Source organism: Pongo pygmaeus, chromosome 9 (genome assembly GCF_028885625.2).
Source record: "Pongo pygmaeus isolate AG05252 chromosome 9, NHGRI_mPonPyg2-v2.0_pri, whole genome shotgun sequence".
Classification (NCBI taxonomy): Eukaryota; Metazoa; Chordata; class Mammalia; order Primates; family Hominidae; genus Pongo; species Pongo pygmaeus.
Genome location: NC_072382.2, coordinates 91,098,226 through 91,115,029, shown reverse-complemented (window position 1 = coordinate 91,115,029; position 16,804 = coordinate 91,098,226). Strand labels below are relative to the sequence as shown.

At 38.2% G+C, this 16,804-nt stretch overlaps 1 protein-coding gene across 1 annotated transcript; it reads right to left on the bottom strand.

The window, feature by feature from the left end:
- Positions 1-6,167: 6,167 nt before the first annotated feature.
- LOC129007735 (putative tripartite motif-containing protein 49B) lies at positions 6,168-15,393 on the bottom strand. The gene is made up of 7 exons (XM_054438947.2): positions 15,260-15,393; positions 12,235-12,649; positions 11,874-11,969; positions 9,859-10,089; positions 9,115-9,137; positions 7,831-7,928; positions 6,168-6,749 (listed from the first exon to the last, which is right to left on the bottom strand). Exons 2-7 carry the CDS (start codon positions 12,643-12,645, stop codon positions 6,250-6,252), a joined length of 1,359 nt encoding a protein of 452 aa, XP_054294922.1. The 5' UTR covers positions 12,646-12,649; positions 15,260-15,393; the 3' UTR covers positions 6,168-6,249.
- Positions 15,394-16,804: the final 1,411 nt, after the last annotated feature.

Here is a 16,804-nt window from a genome sequence, read left to right as displayed (position 1 = left end):
AAAGGGTATTTTCTGTGTAATTTTGTATTTTTAATCGTTATCCAATTTGCCAATTTTTACAAGTTGTAGGACCCCTTGTATCCAAGGCAGTTTTAATACACTTGCCTGAAGACCTTTTATTTAAAATACTGTTTCTAGCAATAAATATTTATGATATCTGTAGGAGTTTACACAGAAATCATGGGATTCTCTCCTTTTGGGCTGTTTGCTTTGATCTTTTCTTCTCATCATGGGTGCACGTGCACACTGCATGTTTTTATTAATTAGATTAAGTGATGCCGGATATTTCTATTTGTTGGAGGGATTGACTAGTTCAGCCACATGATCAAGTGAGACAGAGAGATCAGATTTTATTGTATCTTTTTAAAAAGTATTATCCATACAGTCATATATTGGGGAAAAACTTTTATCGTCAAATTATAAAACAATGCAAAAATAAGCATGTATGTATTGCTAGAATTAAACTCATTTTAAGCAAGGAGTTTTAGATAAACTGGATACAAAATCTTTAATATATTAAAAAAAGATGTGAGAAAAACGTGTCATTTGATAAAATGGGGGTAATGTAATAAATGGTTACCAGAAATACAAAATTAAGCCATATATGCTCTTCAGTAAGTCGAATCCAGGCATCCTTAAAATATAATAAAGGATGCAACAAGAGTAAGGAGCCCAGAATGATGCAAATTACAGGAATGGGGAGGAGGTGATGTTTAAAACAAGCAAAGAGAATGCAATGGGAAGCAAACTTGTTTTAGGCAAATTCTCCTGGAGTGGACCAGGCAGCCTTCTTTTCCAGACTCAGTTCAAAAGAGTCCCTTATGTGGATATTTCTTTTATTTTCCTTTGAGGACTGCACTTGGTGTTTAGTTCAACCTCATGCGGACCTCATGGAATTTCCAAGATGTGGGGCGTTGGCATTGTGGCATCTTCCTGCTACATGTACCTAATTCACAGCATTACCAAGTCACCATAAGCCCTACCCTCACCTCTGTCAGCTGAGGACCCAGCCAGGCAGTGCCACATGGTCTCCCAGGCACGCTTCTCCAAGCAGGCTATCCCTTCTGTGAAAGTTCTCAAGGCACTGGTCCAGGGAGATGAGCCCTGGGCCTGTCCTAAAGCTCCATAGGTGACTGCACTGCAGCCCACATGGAGAGCTGCAGCTCTAACACAGGGATTTTGAGAGGCCTCAGTCACCTTTAAGTGGCCACTTTGCAGAGCTCCCACAAAGGGCTCCACCTTCCCAAGAACGTCTAATTGTCATTGGAACAGCCAGAGTTAGGCAGCTTCTGCTCGGGTTGATGTGGCATCTGACCCTTTGTGGGTCGCCAGGCATTCCTTCCTGTTTCCGCCGTGGGAAGTTAAAAATCACTTAAAAATCAAACTCGGGTTCCAAGGTGGCCGAATAGGAACAGCTCCAGTCTACAGCTCCCAGCGTGAGTGACGCAGAAGATGAGTGACTACTACATTTCCAACTGAGGTACCAGATTCATCTCACTGGGGCTTGTTGGAGAGTGGGTGCAGGACAGTGGATGCAGCCCACCCAGCGTGAGCCGAAGGAGGATGAGGCATCACCTCACCCAGGAAGTGCAAGGGGTCAGGGAATTCCCTTTCCTAGCCAAAGGAAGCTGTGAAAGATGGCACCTGGAAAATCGGGTCACCCCCACCCTAATACTGTGCTTTTCCAGTGGACTTAGCAAATGGCACACCAGGAGATTATATCCTGCATCGGTTCAGAGGGTCCCATGCCAACAGAGCCTTGCTCATTTCTAGCACAGCAGTCTGAGATCCAACTGCAAGGCAGCAGTGAGGCTGGGGGAGGGGCGCCCGCCATTTCTGAGGCTTCAGTATGTAAACAAAGCAGCCTGGAAGCTCAAACAGGGTGGAGCCCACTGCAGCTCAAGGAGGCCTGCCTGCCTCTGTAGACTCCACTTCTGGGGGCAAGGCATAGCTGAACAAAAGGCAGCAGAAACCTCTGCAGACTTAAATGTCCTTGTCTGACAGCTTTGAAGAGAGTAGTGGTTCTCCCAGCACAGAGTTTGAGATCTGAGAACCGACAGACTGCCTCCTCAAGTCGGTCCCTGAGTAGCCTAACCAGGAGGCACCCCCCAGTAGGGGCAGACTGACACCTCACATGGCCACTTACGCCTCTGAGATGAAGCTTGTAGAGGAATGATCAGGCAGCAACATTTGCTGTTCAGCAATATTCAGTGTTCTGCAGCCTCCGCTGCTGATACCCAGGCAAACAGGGTCTGGAGTGGACCTCCAGCAAACTCCAACAGACCTGCAGCTGAGGGTCCTGACTGTTAGAAGGAAAACTAACAAACAGGAAGGACATCCACACCAAAACCCCATCTGTACGTCACCATCATCAAAGCTCAAAGGTAGATAAAACCACAAAGATGGGGAAAAAACAGAGCAGAAAAACTGAAAATTCTAAAAATCAGAGCACCTCTCCCCCTCCAAAGGAGTGCAGATCCTCACCCACAATGGAACAAAGCTGGATGGAGAATGATTTTGACGAGTTGAGAGAAGAAGGCTTCAGATAATCAAACTTCTCCCTGCTAAAGGAGGAAGTTCCAATTCATTGCAAAGAAGCTAAAAACCTTGAAAAAAGATCAGATGAATGGCTAACTAGAATAACCAATGTAGAGAAGTCCTTAAATGACCTGATGGAGGTGAAAACCATGGCCCGAGAACTATGTGATGAATGCACAAGCTTCAGTAGCCAATTCGATCAACTGGAAGAAAGGGTATCAGCGATTGAAGATCAAATGAATGAAAGGAAGTGAGAAGAGAAGTTTAGAGAGAAAGGAGTAAAAAGAAATGAACAAAGCCTCCAAGAAATATGGGACTATGTGAAAAGACGAAATCTATGTCTGATTGGTGATGAAAGTGACGGGGAGTATGGAACTGAGTTGGAAAACACTCTGAAGGATATTATTCATGTCTAAAACCTTAAATGTAAATGTCTAAAACACGAAAAGCAATGGCAATAGAAACCAAAATAGACCAATGGGATCTAATTAAAGAGCTCCTGCACAGCAAAAGAAACTGTCATCAGAGTGAACAGGCAACCTAGAGAATGCGAGAAAATTTTTGCAATCTACTCATCCGACAAAGGGCTAATATCCAGAATCTACAAAGAACTCAAACGAATTTACAAGAAGAAAACAAACAACCCCATCAAAAAGTGGGCGAAGGAGATGAACAAACACTTCTCAAAAGATGACATTTATGAAGCCAACAGACACATGAAAAAATGTTCTTCATCACTGGCCATCAGAGAAACGCAAATCAAAACCACAATGCGATGCCATCTCACACCAGTTACAATGATGATCATTAAAAAGTCAGGAAACAACAGGTGCTGGAGAGGATGTGGAGAAATAGGAACACTTTTACACTGTTGGTGGGACAGGAAACTAGTTCAACCATTGTGGAAGACAGTGTGGCAATTCCTCAGGGATCTAGAACTAGAAATATTATTTGACCCAGCCATCCCATTACTGGGTATATACCCGAAGGATTATGAATCATGCTGCTATAAAAACACATGCACACGTATGTTTATTGTGGCACTATTCACAATAGCAAAGAGGTGGAACCAACCAAAATGTCCAATAATGATAGACTGGATTAAGAAAATGTGGCACATATACAACATGGAATACTGTGCAGCCATAAAAAAGGATGAGTTCGTGTCCTTTGTAGGGACATGGATGAAGCTGGAAACCATCATTCTCAGCAAACTATCACAAGGACAAAAAAACGAACACTGCATGTTCTCACTCACAGGTGGGAATTGAACAATGAGATCACTTGGACACAGGAAGGGGAACGTCACACATTGGGGCCTGTTGTGGGGTGGGGGGAGAGGGAGAGATAGCATTAGGAGATATACCTAATGTAAATGACGAGTTAATGGGTGCAGCACACCAACATGGCACATGTATACATATGTAACAAACCTGCACATTGTGCACATGTACCCTAGAACTTAAAGTATAATAAGAAAAAAAATCAAACTTTCCAGAGAAGACATCTCCAGAGAAGACACACTGAATATGCACCTGCTAGGCTTCAGGAACCCAAGAATTACTGCTTACCTAGATATCCGCAAATCCTCTAGACATGAGACTATTCATAGCAGATTCTGGTGTGTATCACATTTGTAATAAAGCACTTCATCCTCCCTTACTCTAATAAAAATACTTTAAACTTACTTCCCCGGACACTTTTCTCTGGTCTAAGCAAACATGTAGCTATCCCAGCTTTCTGAGTTATTTTAAATAAATCAATATTTACAATACCTATAATTAGAGCATTTATAATATATTGGTTTGTGTTATATCAAGTAATTATAATTTGTTTTATTATTGAGACAGACTGTCATTCTGTCACAGGCTGGACTGCAGGGCAGCACCATGGCTCACTGCAGCCTGGATCTTCTGGGCACGAGCCATCCTGCTGCATCAGCCCCCTGAGTAGCTGGGACTATAACATGTGCCATCATGCCAGGCTGATTTCTAAAGGAATGTTTAGTAGACATGAGGTCTCACTATGTTGCCTCCACTGGTCTGGAACTCCTGGCCACAAGCCATTCTCACACCTTGGTCGCCCCAAGTGCTGGGATTAGAGGTATCTGCCACCATACCTGGGCTCCTTTTTTATTCTACTACCTTGTGCATTATTTGACATTTTGTGTCTTAAAAGTTATAATTCCACAGTGTTCATGTAATTATGGAACCCACAAAGAGCTTACAGTTACCAATGTATTATATACATGGAAAAGTCTTTTCTTAACATCAATTTTATTGTATAAGTTGGCATATGTTTATTAACTCGTTTCTGAGATTCATCAACTTTGTTGCATTCAATGAGTTATTTTTTTTGTTTTATAGGATTATTTTGTATAAATACACCAAATTTATTTAGCTATTCTACAGTTGAAGAATATTTTGGGTCTAATTTGGAGCTACTATAAAAATTGATGCAGTGAACAATATTGTGTATGTTGAAGTATATGTAGGCAATCAGTTGACTATATTTTAGAATTAGAATATCTAGCCCATAAGAAATGCTAATAGTCAGTTTCCCAAGAGGGATTTCCACTTACATCTCTCCAGCCATGGATAAATTTCATTTATTCTGTGTCTTTGACAACACACAATATTGTGTGTCTTTAAATTTTGGTATTTTTTTATGGGGGCCTGTGGTACAACTGGTGGATTAATTCTTACTTTTGTAAGGCTAATGAAAGTGAGCACTTTTTTATATTTGGCTAGTTATTTATGTATCCAATTCTGTAAAGTGTCTGTTCAAATATTTTAGCCAATCTTCTATTAAGTTCACTGTCTTTTATTTATTACAATTTAAGTATTCATCGTATACATGTATTATATTTTACTTTATGTATGTTGGGGTGAATATCTTTCTCCACTACTAGTTTGCATAATTTTTTTTGAAACACAGAAGTCATCATTATCAATATAAATGAACTAATTGTTTTAATTATTAATTTGTGCCCTGGTTAAGAAATCCTTGTGAGAATATTGTATCAGGTTCCCCTTCCTTTCAGGCCTTGAATCTATCTGGAAATGACTGCGTATGGTTTGAGGTAGGAGTCAGTATTTAGTTACTTTTTTCCAATATTTAATTAATCCAGCATTGGTCTGATCACCTTGTGTATTTCAATGTAGATGAGCACACTAATAATGAAGGATTATTCATATCTGTGGTGAGAACTGCAAATAAAGCCCAGCATAGAAGGCCAAATAATATTACCTCAAAGGATAGATTAATACAATGAAACATGATGAGTAAGTGTAATATAGCTAGATAAAGAGGAAGAGAAACATTTCCCAGTTATCATTGAGACTTCAATCCAAGTTTTTTGCATGAAGCAAAAGATCCCGACTGTCTTCCATTGATTTTAACTTCATTCAGACATGTCTGTCATCTATTATTTCATTCAGTGACAGAAATAAAGAAAAAAGAGAATATACTGTATGCCATGATCATGAATAATGATTTTTCAAAAATTATTTAATAAAGAACCAATACATATACTTTTAGTGTTTCAGCATATTTAATAGTAACACAATAAATGAGTTTTGATAACATTAGAAGGCAATTCAAGACATAAAATAGAGCCTATTTGTCCTGTATGTTAAGGCACAAGGAAGAGGACTTCCTGGGATAAAGGGGTTCCCACAGCATGTGAATACATTTCTGATTTGTCTCTGGTCAGAAGTGAATACGGCAAAAGATAGGCCTGAGAGGAGGTGAGAAAGAGCAATTAGGGATGGTGTATATTAGGGAGCTTTGATTAACATCAACAAAGCTCACAGTCTTAGCCTCATAATCCAGGAATAATCCTACTCGGCTGGTAGGTTTTGGGATATATTGCAGCATAAGTGGGGAGGTGGTAAAGAGACAGCGTTGAATGTCATTCTTAACACACCCAAGAAGAAAGAGTCCCTCCTCTCCATCTATCTTCTCATTCTGATTCTTCTCTTTCCAATACATATTACAGACACCAAAAGCCCAATTCCAGGATTCCCCTACATGGACCTCCCAGTAATATTTGCCGGAGGTGAAAGTCTGAGCACCCCATGCAAGAAAACTTCTAGGTGTTGCAGTGATATAGGGTACATCTTGGTGGTCACATCCAATACACATGCTTCTCAAAATTTCATATAGAAAGATATGACTGTTGGCTTCTTCATGCTGCAGAGTAATATGCACTGCAAAAAAAGAAAAAGAAAACATGCATAGACATGTGTAAATAAGAAAAAAATAATTGTTCTATCAAGAAGTTACTGTACCAGGAAATGTAAAGTCATAAAGACAGTTTTGCTTGTAACTTCTAGTAAAGTATAGAGATGATTAATATTATATACAATACAAACAAAACCCTAACCACAGATATTATATTTTATTGAAAACTTACATATTGAGAGCCAAATGTGAGACCAACTTCTTTCAATCCAATTTTCAAGTAAAATTTACACATTGTATGCCCTAAATGCTATGCTGTTATCAAGATCATTATTTAGAAATGTTTCTTATTCTTAAAAACTAGTGCTATCATTTTGGAAAGAATGTGAAGATTGTCACTTACTCAAGAACTGCTCTAGATATCTGGATAAAAATCCATATGTACATGTTATAACTGATAATTTAAGGAGATCTCTGCAAAGTCTTTGACCAGTCTCTCTGCGGTCCTCCATGCTAGCTCTGGGCTGAAGCTGGATTTTAGACTTAACATGTAGCTCTTCATATTGCAATTAAACTGAACTTATTTTCATTTGTAATTTTACTTATATTCAGAAAATGATTTCTTCCATTTAGCTTTTCCCAGTAATTCAAATGTTTGCAATATATGAATAATACATACACATTAAAAAAATACAAAACCCCCAAGGATCTCCAGAAAACTATATTCCCCCAAAGAACAGTTCTTAGCAGTTCAAATGAATACACTAAAGAAATGTACAATTTTGTATTTAACATTAAATAATTCACCATTCTGAGCATTATTTCATTTGCTCCTTTTTTAAATTTTCTACCCTACTCCTTTTTCCCGTTATATAACTTAGTATATATTATGCCAGAAAGTATTTCTTTTTCACTATCTTTCAAGCTTAATGCTATAAATCTGACTATAAATACAGACACAGATACCAAAGGGTTGCATGGTTATATTGTTCACTTATGTCTTAAAAGAAGTAAAATATTTGATAAAATAGGAAATATTACCTATGTGATCCTAACAATAATAATATTTAGAGAAAGTGGGAGTGCTGCCTATGGGTGGAGACTTACCTCGGAATTCGTTGAGTCTGTCCATCAGTCCAGTGATGGGCCCTGCACTGAGCTCTGGATTCAGAGGCTGGGGCATGTGCAGCAGCACGGACTCACTCCTGCAAGGAAAAACCTGCAGTTACAACATCTACAGCCATAAAATAAATAAAAATCACTATTTGTATGTAAAAGATATTTCATGAGAATCCTTTGAATCTACACATTTGATAATTCAAAAATTATTACTTCCTTTTGCAAATTAATTCTTTACAGTTTCTAAATTTTAAAGCATGATGGAAGAGTCTAAGTCAGAATTCAATCTGATCCTTCTTTTTTTTTTTTTTTTTTTTTTTGCCCCAGATGTGTAAGGTTCCTTAGCCTTATGGCCTTCAGAATATTTAGAAATGAAATTCTGAGTTCCACTTCTTGGCAGACTCCCCTGACATCTTTGTCTGAAATAGCGGGGTTCTGGGGAGACTGATGCATCCACTGCTTCCTTCTCAAGATAAAGAATGGAAACTTGTTCTAGGCAGGGACATCTGCCTTTTAGCAAAGAACTTCCCTAGAGACTTATACAGTTCTAACACTCCACAGTTTTTTTCAATCTATTTTTCAGAACTGTTAACTGATATGTATATATGTATAAAAAACAAAACATCAACACTTTTTCACTGCTAAAATACTTCCTCCTCTTCTCTCCTGCTTCCTCTGGTGACTTTCTCACCATCCACAAAACAAAACTCTTATCTTTCTCCTGTGCAGGCTTTCAAGCAATAAAACAAAATCAGGGGCCGGGCGCGGTGGTTCACGCCTGTAATCCCAGCACTTTGGGAGGCCGAGGCGGGCAGATCACGGGATCAGGAGATAGACATCATCCTGGCTAACATGGTGAAACCCCGTCTCTACTAAAAATACAAAAAATTAGCCGGGTTTGGTGGCAGGTGCCTGTAGTCCCGGGTACTTGGGAGGCTGAGGCAGGGGAATGGTGTGAACCCGGGAGGCGGAGCTTGCAGTGAGCCGAGATCCTGCCATTGCACTCCAGCCTGGGTGACAGAGCGAGACACCCTCTCAAAAAAAAAAAAAAAAAAAATTCAGGAATCAAATTGTTTGTTTTAGTTCACTCTTCTTTTCTTCATTTATTTACTTTGTGGCCTTGTCTTTTAAGGTGAGGGAACGAAAGTAGATGTAAAAAAAAAGTGGTGTGGTATCAATATCTTAATTATTTATGCCATGACTTTAATAGAGCCTTCTTTGATATTCGTGGAATCTTAAAGAACATATGCTAAAATCTAGATACACACTCACCTGTGTAATATGTCTCCAAAAGCCTGGGAAAAAAAAAAAGAAAGAAACATTTAGTGCATTTCACAAGATGCATCTTTCACTAAGTTCAGTGTGAGATTTGTACTCAGTTTCTGAAGATATTATTCCCCTACCATCTTCTCTTCGGGAAAACATTTTCTATTTCTTCTGTAATGAAAAACCAAGTCAGTTGTATTGTTATTAATTAATGTCCTGGGAAAGTCTGAGTCTTGAAGACATTCTCTAAACAAGTGAAGGGAGAAGAGGCCCAGAGGGTCTATGCTCTGTGGTAACCACGAAGAACCTACTCAGTCATCTTCAGCTGAACCTGTTACCCAAATGAGTGGACCCCAAAATAATGTTAATGCGAACCTAGATTCCCAAAACTTCTGATTTTGCCATGTTTCCAAACATTTCCATAACCTAAATGTAAATGAATCACTCACTATTTTATACATCTTTAACAACCCAAAGTATATTATTGAATTAGGTGGGGAATATGTCTTGGGGCTGTTACCTTGACCATTCTACAAAGTTTTGTGGCTGGTGGATAAAGTAGGAGGGACCTTTGGCCTGGTAGAATCCCTTGGTGGGGCTATACTCTCCCAATAAAGTAGCATTAGTTATGTGAATGTGTTTTTGGAAACACATCATGGAAATAAAAGTAGGGAGATGGAGTTCAGCCATGAGGAAAATACTTATACATGTGAATAGTCAAAAACCTGAAACCACATTGTGAGTTTGTACCTGAAGTAGCTCCACATCTGGTTTATGGCACATTTCCTTCAGCTCCTCATACGTTCCTCTTAAAATCTCCCTCCTATGAGCCATTTTGGCTTTACTTAAATGAAGTTGATGAAAAATATCTTTCCCCTTCTTTTTCAGCATCTCCAAATTATGTTTTTCTTCTTCATGGTGAAATGCAGGCATCTTCTGATACTCAGCTCTAATAGCTTCTAGCCTTAAATTCACATAACCCTGCAGTGATAATGGGTTAGTCAAAAGAGAAATGTATTTATTCCTCTCCTATTAAATCTCACTGATTCCTTTTGTCTCTTGAACATCCAATAGTTTAAACCTCTGTCTTGCCAGTTCTTAGAATCTGTTCCTTTCCTTTCTTTCTGCATAAAGATCAACATAGCTGTATCTGACAAATTACATTACATTTATTGAAGATAATGTGTTTTCTGAGATAGTTGGAAATAAAAAAACACAATTTGAATTTCTCTATTCCAACCCATATTTATGGAAAAGTAAGAACAGTTCGTGCTTAAGAGTTGGAGTATAGAGTTATAGTTACTAGAAAGGAAACAATTATTTCTATTTCTGACATACGCAACAAGTTGCTTAAACTCATTATATGTAAAATGACCTTAGACTAGCATGTCCAGCTAAGTGCATTTCGCCCAGCAAAACCTATCCTACTAAGGCTGCGTTGATGATTTGGCCATCTTTGTCTCTCTGAATTCATTTCCTTCCATTCTTTTTCTAAGTCATCCCAATCTGAAACATAGACTTCTCTGTGGTTCCTCAGGCCTCCAAATATACACAAACTCAAAACTACTGCATATGCTGTTCTCTCCAACTAGAATTACATATATATATATATATATAAATAAAATATGTATGTATACAAACACACACATACATACATACATATATATACACACACAACCACATAAACATACATACATATACATATATATTCACACTCATGGTCCACATATATATCCACACACACATTTGTGTTCCCCCTCCTCTTCAAAACTTTGTTTCAATTTGAATTTTTCAGTGATTCTTTTTTCTGACCACCCTATTTAAAACTCAAAACTAATCTCCTGTTTCTGGCCTCTATTGTCCTTTTCTACTTCCCTGCTTGATTATTCTCCAACAAAAAACCTACCACACTCAAATACATCATATATTGCATACATTTGTGTATTGACCATTTGACTCTCTTATTTGGATTGTATGATTTGTGAGGACAAAGGTGCTTCCTTTCTTCTTTACTAGTATATTTTCTAATTTAATATTCACCATAGACTAAGTTCTCATGAAATACTTTTAAACAAACTAATATTAGCTATCATACCCTCAAAATATACATCCACATGGAGAAAATTATTTTTAATATTTTTCTGAAGTCCTCAGAGTTCTTCTTATATTTAGACACTTGTTCCCATATTTCTGGCATGTTTACATGTCTCCCTCAAGACACAAATCCGTATTTCTCACCGCTTTTCTCTTCATATGTTATGTATTATTCAATATTAATTAGATGAGATTCTTAATTTCATGGTTTCCCTAGATTTGCCCTGTCACTTTTTCTGCCTCAAATTTTCCATACAATTCCAAATACTACTTGCACACCAGCATTCTGATTAATGCTGACAGACACTCAGAAGTTTCAGTTGAGCATTCCATGACTGCCAAATAACCCTTTTGCCCAGCATTTATCCAACCAGCACATATAGAATGCTGTGAGATGGCCCAGTTTCTTGGATCTGTTGGTGTATAACTATAGGTTTGTATGAAACAAACCAGCATGCTTTGGGTGACATCAGTAGTTTTCTTAGAAATCCTACTTAACAGGCATACTATTCTATATAAAAATGAAGCCACTTTTTCTCAATGTTTTCTCTCCCTTTTTTTTTTAAACTGAACCCCAGAAACATTACAGTTTGATATCAAGTTCCTATTTTAAGAGTCACCCATTTGCCCACCATAAGTTCCTGGAGAAGGTAGAGTAGTACAGGACTAACCTTCCAGTGTCTGGTTCTTGTGGTTTCCACATTCAGGTTTCTGTGATTTTCACAGGCTTTTTCCCATAAAGACTGCATTTTCTGTAAAAGCTTCTCCTGCAAAAGAGCCATAAATTGAAGCACCAGTGCAGACCATGACATAGGGAGGGGGCCCAGAATGAGAGACAAATAAGCCCCTAGTAAATGGCATTTCCTTTGTTTCCCTTTATGTTTGTCAAAGCCCAGAGGTTGGAAGCTAAGAAAGCCCAAACAGAGCTGCTTAAAGGGACTCAGAGTTGGCTTTATCCAATCTCCAAGAAAATAGACCCACAGGAATTTTATGCATCCTTTACAGAAATCGATCTTCAGAGGCATCACTTACCCGGTGTTCCTCAGCAGCCGACTCAATGGGACAGTGTCTGTGATTCCGGTGCTCCTGAGAGCTGGAGCACAGCAAACAGAGCAGGCTCTTGTCCACTTCACAGAACATCTTTTTTGTCTCCCTGTGAGTGCCACACATTTGCTCCTCAGAGCTCAGGAATAGCCAGAGACTGACTTTTCTGGCAAGAGAAGCCATCTTCTTCAAATGAATGTTGGTTTTGAGGTTTATCTGCTCTATTGACTTTGTGCATTCAGAGCACTGGACAAGAACTGGGATGTCTTGCCAGTTGAGGTAGAAACAGGGCCTGCAAAAGCTGTGCCCACAGTCTATGGTGACCGGGTCTATGAAGTAGTTCATGCAGATGGGGCAGGTGAGTTCCCTCTGGAAGACCTGTAAGATTCCAGAATTCATGTTTCTGAGGAACAAAGAGAAACATGTCATTTTGGGGCCTGGGTTGATGAAAAGCTTCTAAACATGTGGAGATATGTGATAGTTATATTTTCTTCTCTTGACAGTGTTCATTAAAGTACAACAAACTATTTCTTCTGTTACAAACTTAAAAATTCACACGTAGGGGGAGTCTCCTGGCTTCATAGCAGATATTACTAGCTAGAGGACTCACAGTCCCTTCTACTCCTAGTTCCTGTCTGTAGCATAATATGAATCTATTCACATACCTATTTTCTGAATGTAGATCTGGAAATTGGGTTTTGATTCTAAGTGGTCAGAATAAATCATAATTTTCTCTATTTTTCTTTCAATAACTGATGAATGACTGTGAAAGAGTGGGAAAAAACTACCTGGGCCAAAAAAATATGAGAAGATGGCCAAAGAAATATGAGAAGATGGTTCTATGACATATTTTTATAGAGGGCCACAAAAGCTGGGCATCAAACCACCATGGCACAAGTTTACCTACATAACAAGCCTGCACGTCCTGCAGTTATCCCAGGACTTAAAATTAAATTAAATTAAATTAAAAACAAAGACCCAAATCAAAACAAAATTAAAAAAAAAATAACCAACCAACCAAGTAAACAAAGAAAAAGACTGCAATTAAACCAATCAGGGTTCACTAGTAGAGAAAAGAAAAATTATTAAAGATATTGGATCTTTTTACTTTCTTGCAGATTAAATTAACTTCCCCGAGGGCAGTGCAAACTCTGAACTAACATATAGGAGGTTTTTGTTAAACTTAAAGAGGTGTAATTTTATTTCCATGGTGTGATGGTGAATTTTAGGTATCAGTCTGACTGGATTAACCAATACCTAGGGAACTAGTGAAGCATTGTTTGTGGGTGACTCTGTGAAGGTGTTTCTAGAGAAGAGAGACATGTGAGTTGGTGAGCTGAGTAGGAGCCTCATCTCTCAATGTGTGTGGGCACCATCCAATCAGCTGATACCTCAGATATAAAGAAAAAGGCAGAAAAAAGGCAACTTCCTCCATCTCTCTCCTGAAACTTGTTCTGAGGCTTTCAGACTTGAGCTTAGCCAGGATACCGGTATTCTCAGGACACCAGCTTAGAGACAGCCTATATTGGAACTCTCTAGACTCCATAATCAAGCAAATTAATTTTCCTGATGAATTCTGTCCCATGTAGAATCATGTATAGCTTGTAGACACATGTATGTTCTGAGAAATGTGTCAGGTGTTTTTAGTTTCGTTTTTTTTTTTTTTTGAGATAGAGTTTCCCTCTTTCATGCAGGCTGAAATGCAGTGGTGTGATCTCGGCTCACTGTAACCTCCGCCTCCAGGTCCAAAGCGATTCTCCTGCCTCAGGTTCCCGAGTACCTGGGATTACAGCAACGTGACACTAGGCCTGGCTAATTTTTGTATTTTTTTAGTAGAGACGGGGTCATGCCATTTTGGCCAGGCTGCACTTGAACTCCCGGCCTCAAGTGATCTGCCTGCCTTGGCTTTCCAAAGTGCTGGGATTATAGGCACACGCCACAGTGCCCAGCCAGGCAGTTTTATTGTTTTAATATGATAGACTATACCACACAAATCTAGGTGGCATAGCCTACTACACACCTATGGTATACACTATAGCCTGCTGTTCCTACAATAGGCTACAAACCTGTACAGTATGTTCTGTACTGCATACTGTAGGCAACTGTAACACAATGATAACTATTTGTGTATCTAAACATATTTGAATACAGAAAAGGTACAGTAAACATATTGGTATTATAATCTTATGGGACCACCATATGTGGTTTGTGGCTGACTCAAATGGCCCATGAATGTATCTGCACACATATATGTATACATCCTATGGTTCTGTCTGGAGAACCCTGACTAATATAAAAACTATAATCTTTGTTTTGCAATTTTAAGTCCTTTATGCTGCTAGTTTGATATCACTTCTGAATTTAACTGAAAGCAGTGAAAAATCTTAGAATTGCAAATATTTTCCAGAGCTCATCTAAGACATTTTAAGAAATTTTTCACAGTTTAATAAGATTGAGACTCAAATGAGATGACAATCACAATCACATACCAAATTAGGTCTTATAAATTTACTTGTTTGAAAAATTGTGTTTTGATTTCTAAAGTAGGATATTTTGGGGAGCTTTCTCACTGTTTTAGTTTCACTATTTTGCATCACTCATCATTACCTTACTAATTTAAAGTCATGTCTAAAACCTGAATATTATGAAAGCAAATAACTTCATCATTCATTAATGTCTTCTCCATTCAAGTGGACAATATTAATACACTCATTACACACATATACACACACACCTATGTGTACGTATATGTATCAACTCCATATATTCATGATGAATACATATCTGTTGCAGCAAACACTAGATATTTTAAGTTTTTCAGAACTATATTAAACAATCATAGAAAACACAAAATAACAACAATTAGTATCCTTATAATTCATAAAATCTATAGTAAGAATATGAGTTACAAATGGTATCATTGTGTAGATTTAAGATAATGAGATATTTTTAACACTAATTTATTATTGTGTAAAGGAAAGATGATATAATTTTATCATTATGTTTCACTCACCCCTGAGTTCTTTTAATGGTTCCCACAACGATTCTTCCAAAAATAATTTTGTTAAGTTCACCTCAAGGTCAGAAGCTTATTCACTGCAGTACTGAATTTCAAAGGTCACCAAAATGCAGTTCTAGGTGCAGTCCTTCTCCTTCAGAGAAAACTGAGCTTGTCTCGTCTGTGTCCTTTTATAAGAATCTGTGAGGACCACACCCACCTCTTTACGGGTATTTAGAGCATTCAGAAAGGTGGAGACAAAGATGATTAGGTTTATGCAGTATTTAGAACACACCTTTGCAGCTCTGATTAAATTATCATCACACTTTCATTCTGAACACCAGTGCCTGAATGAATCATATGTAACATAAATCCTGTTAGAGCATACATAGGCTAGAAATTAACTAAGATGCATTTTATACTGTTTATTGAGTTTCTTCCATGATACAGGCATTCCTCTAAGTGCACATTTATTTATTCTAGAGAAAGGGTCTCCTTCTGTAGTGCAGTAGCATAATCATAGCTCCCTGCAGCCTTGAAATCCAAGTAATCCTCCTGCTTCAGCCTTCCAAGTAGCTAAGACTTTAGGCTCACACTACGTCACCTGGCTAATTTTTTTTTGTTGAAATTTTTGGTAAAGTCAGTGTATGATTCTGTAGCCCAGGCTGTTCTCCAACTCCTGGCTTCAAGTGATCCTCTGGTCTCGGCCTTCCAAAGTGCTAAGAGTACAGGTATAAACCACCTCATCCAGCTTAAATGCTGCTTTAGTACATTTATAGGATATTTCCAGAGAAGTCCAATGGAAGATAAAACTTTCCTTTTTGTTTTCTGTTTTCTACCACTCTAAGAGAAATCACTGATTAACCAAATAAACCCGCTAACCTGGGGTCTCTCATTGAATTTACAAAACTTCACCAGTCTCATGGGTGAAAGATGAGTTATTATTTTAACGCTTTTCTCCACATAGTGCATGATTTCCTACAATGACTACGAGTGCACCATGGGAATTATTTTGGGGATTATACATAACTTTTAGGATATAGGCAAATTCACAAATACAGAATCCAAATGATAGGGATGGACTATGTTTTTCTTTCTATACCAAATCTTTTTGTTGTTATATGAAAATTATTTTTTAAAAAGAAAGAGATTTCAGAAGGGACTACTCAAATATCTTCTGACAGAGGAATTCTTTGCCAATGGTCCAGAAGACTTATGGTCAAGACTGTCAAAACAGGGAAGACAAATCTATCAGACCCATGTCTGTCCAGGTTCAAAGACAAAAGCAGAACCCATAAGATACATGTATAGTTAGGGAGATTCACATATGAATTAAGTGCAAAGACTTGGCTTACACAATTGTGGGGGCTGCTTAAGCATATGTGAGAGCCTGGGTACAGTCCATCAGGAAAAGAAATCCCCTGCTGGCTGGATCCCAGTGGTCATGAATCAAAGCTTTGGTTTAAAGTCAATAGGGTGCAATTGGAAGATTAGAGTCCCATTTGCTGTTTAAAATGTTGTTTGAGGAATGCCTATGTATTTCTTTAAAGGACTTTCACT

Coding starts and splice junctions, on each gene's coding strand:
- LOC129007735 (XM_054438947.2), bottom strand. CDS start 12,645: ATGAATTCTGGAATCTTACAGGTCTTCCAGAGGGAACTCACCTGCCCC. Junction 10,090..11,873: donor CAAGAACCAGACACTGGAAG/GTTAGTCCTGTA, acceptor TTATCACTGCAG/GGTTATGTGAATTTAAGGCT. Junction 9,138..9,858: donor CAGATGTGGAGCTACTTCAG/GTACAAACTCAC, acceptor TTTTTTTCCCAG/GCTTTTGGAGACATATTACA.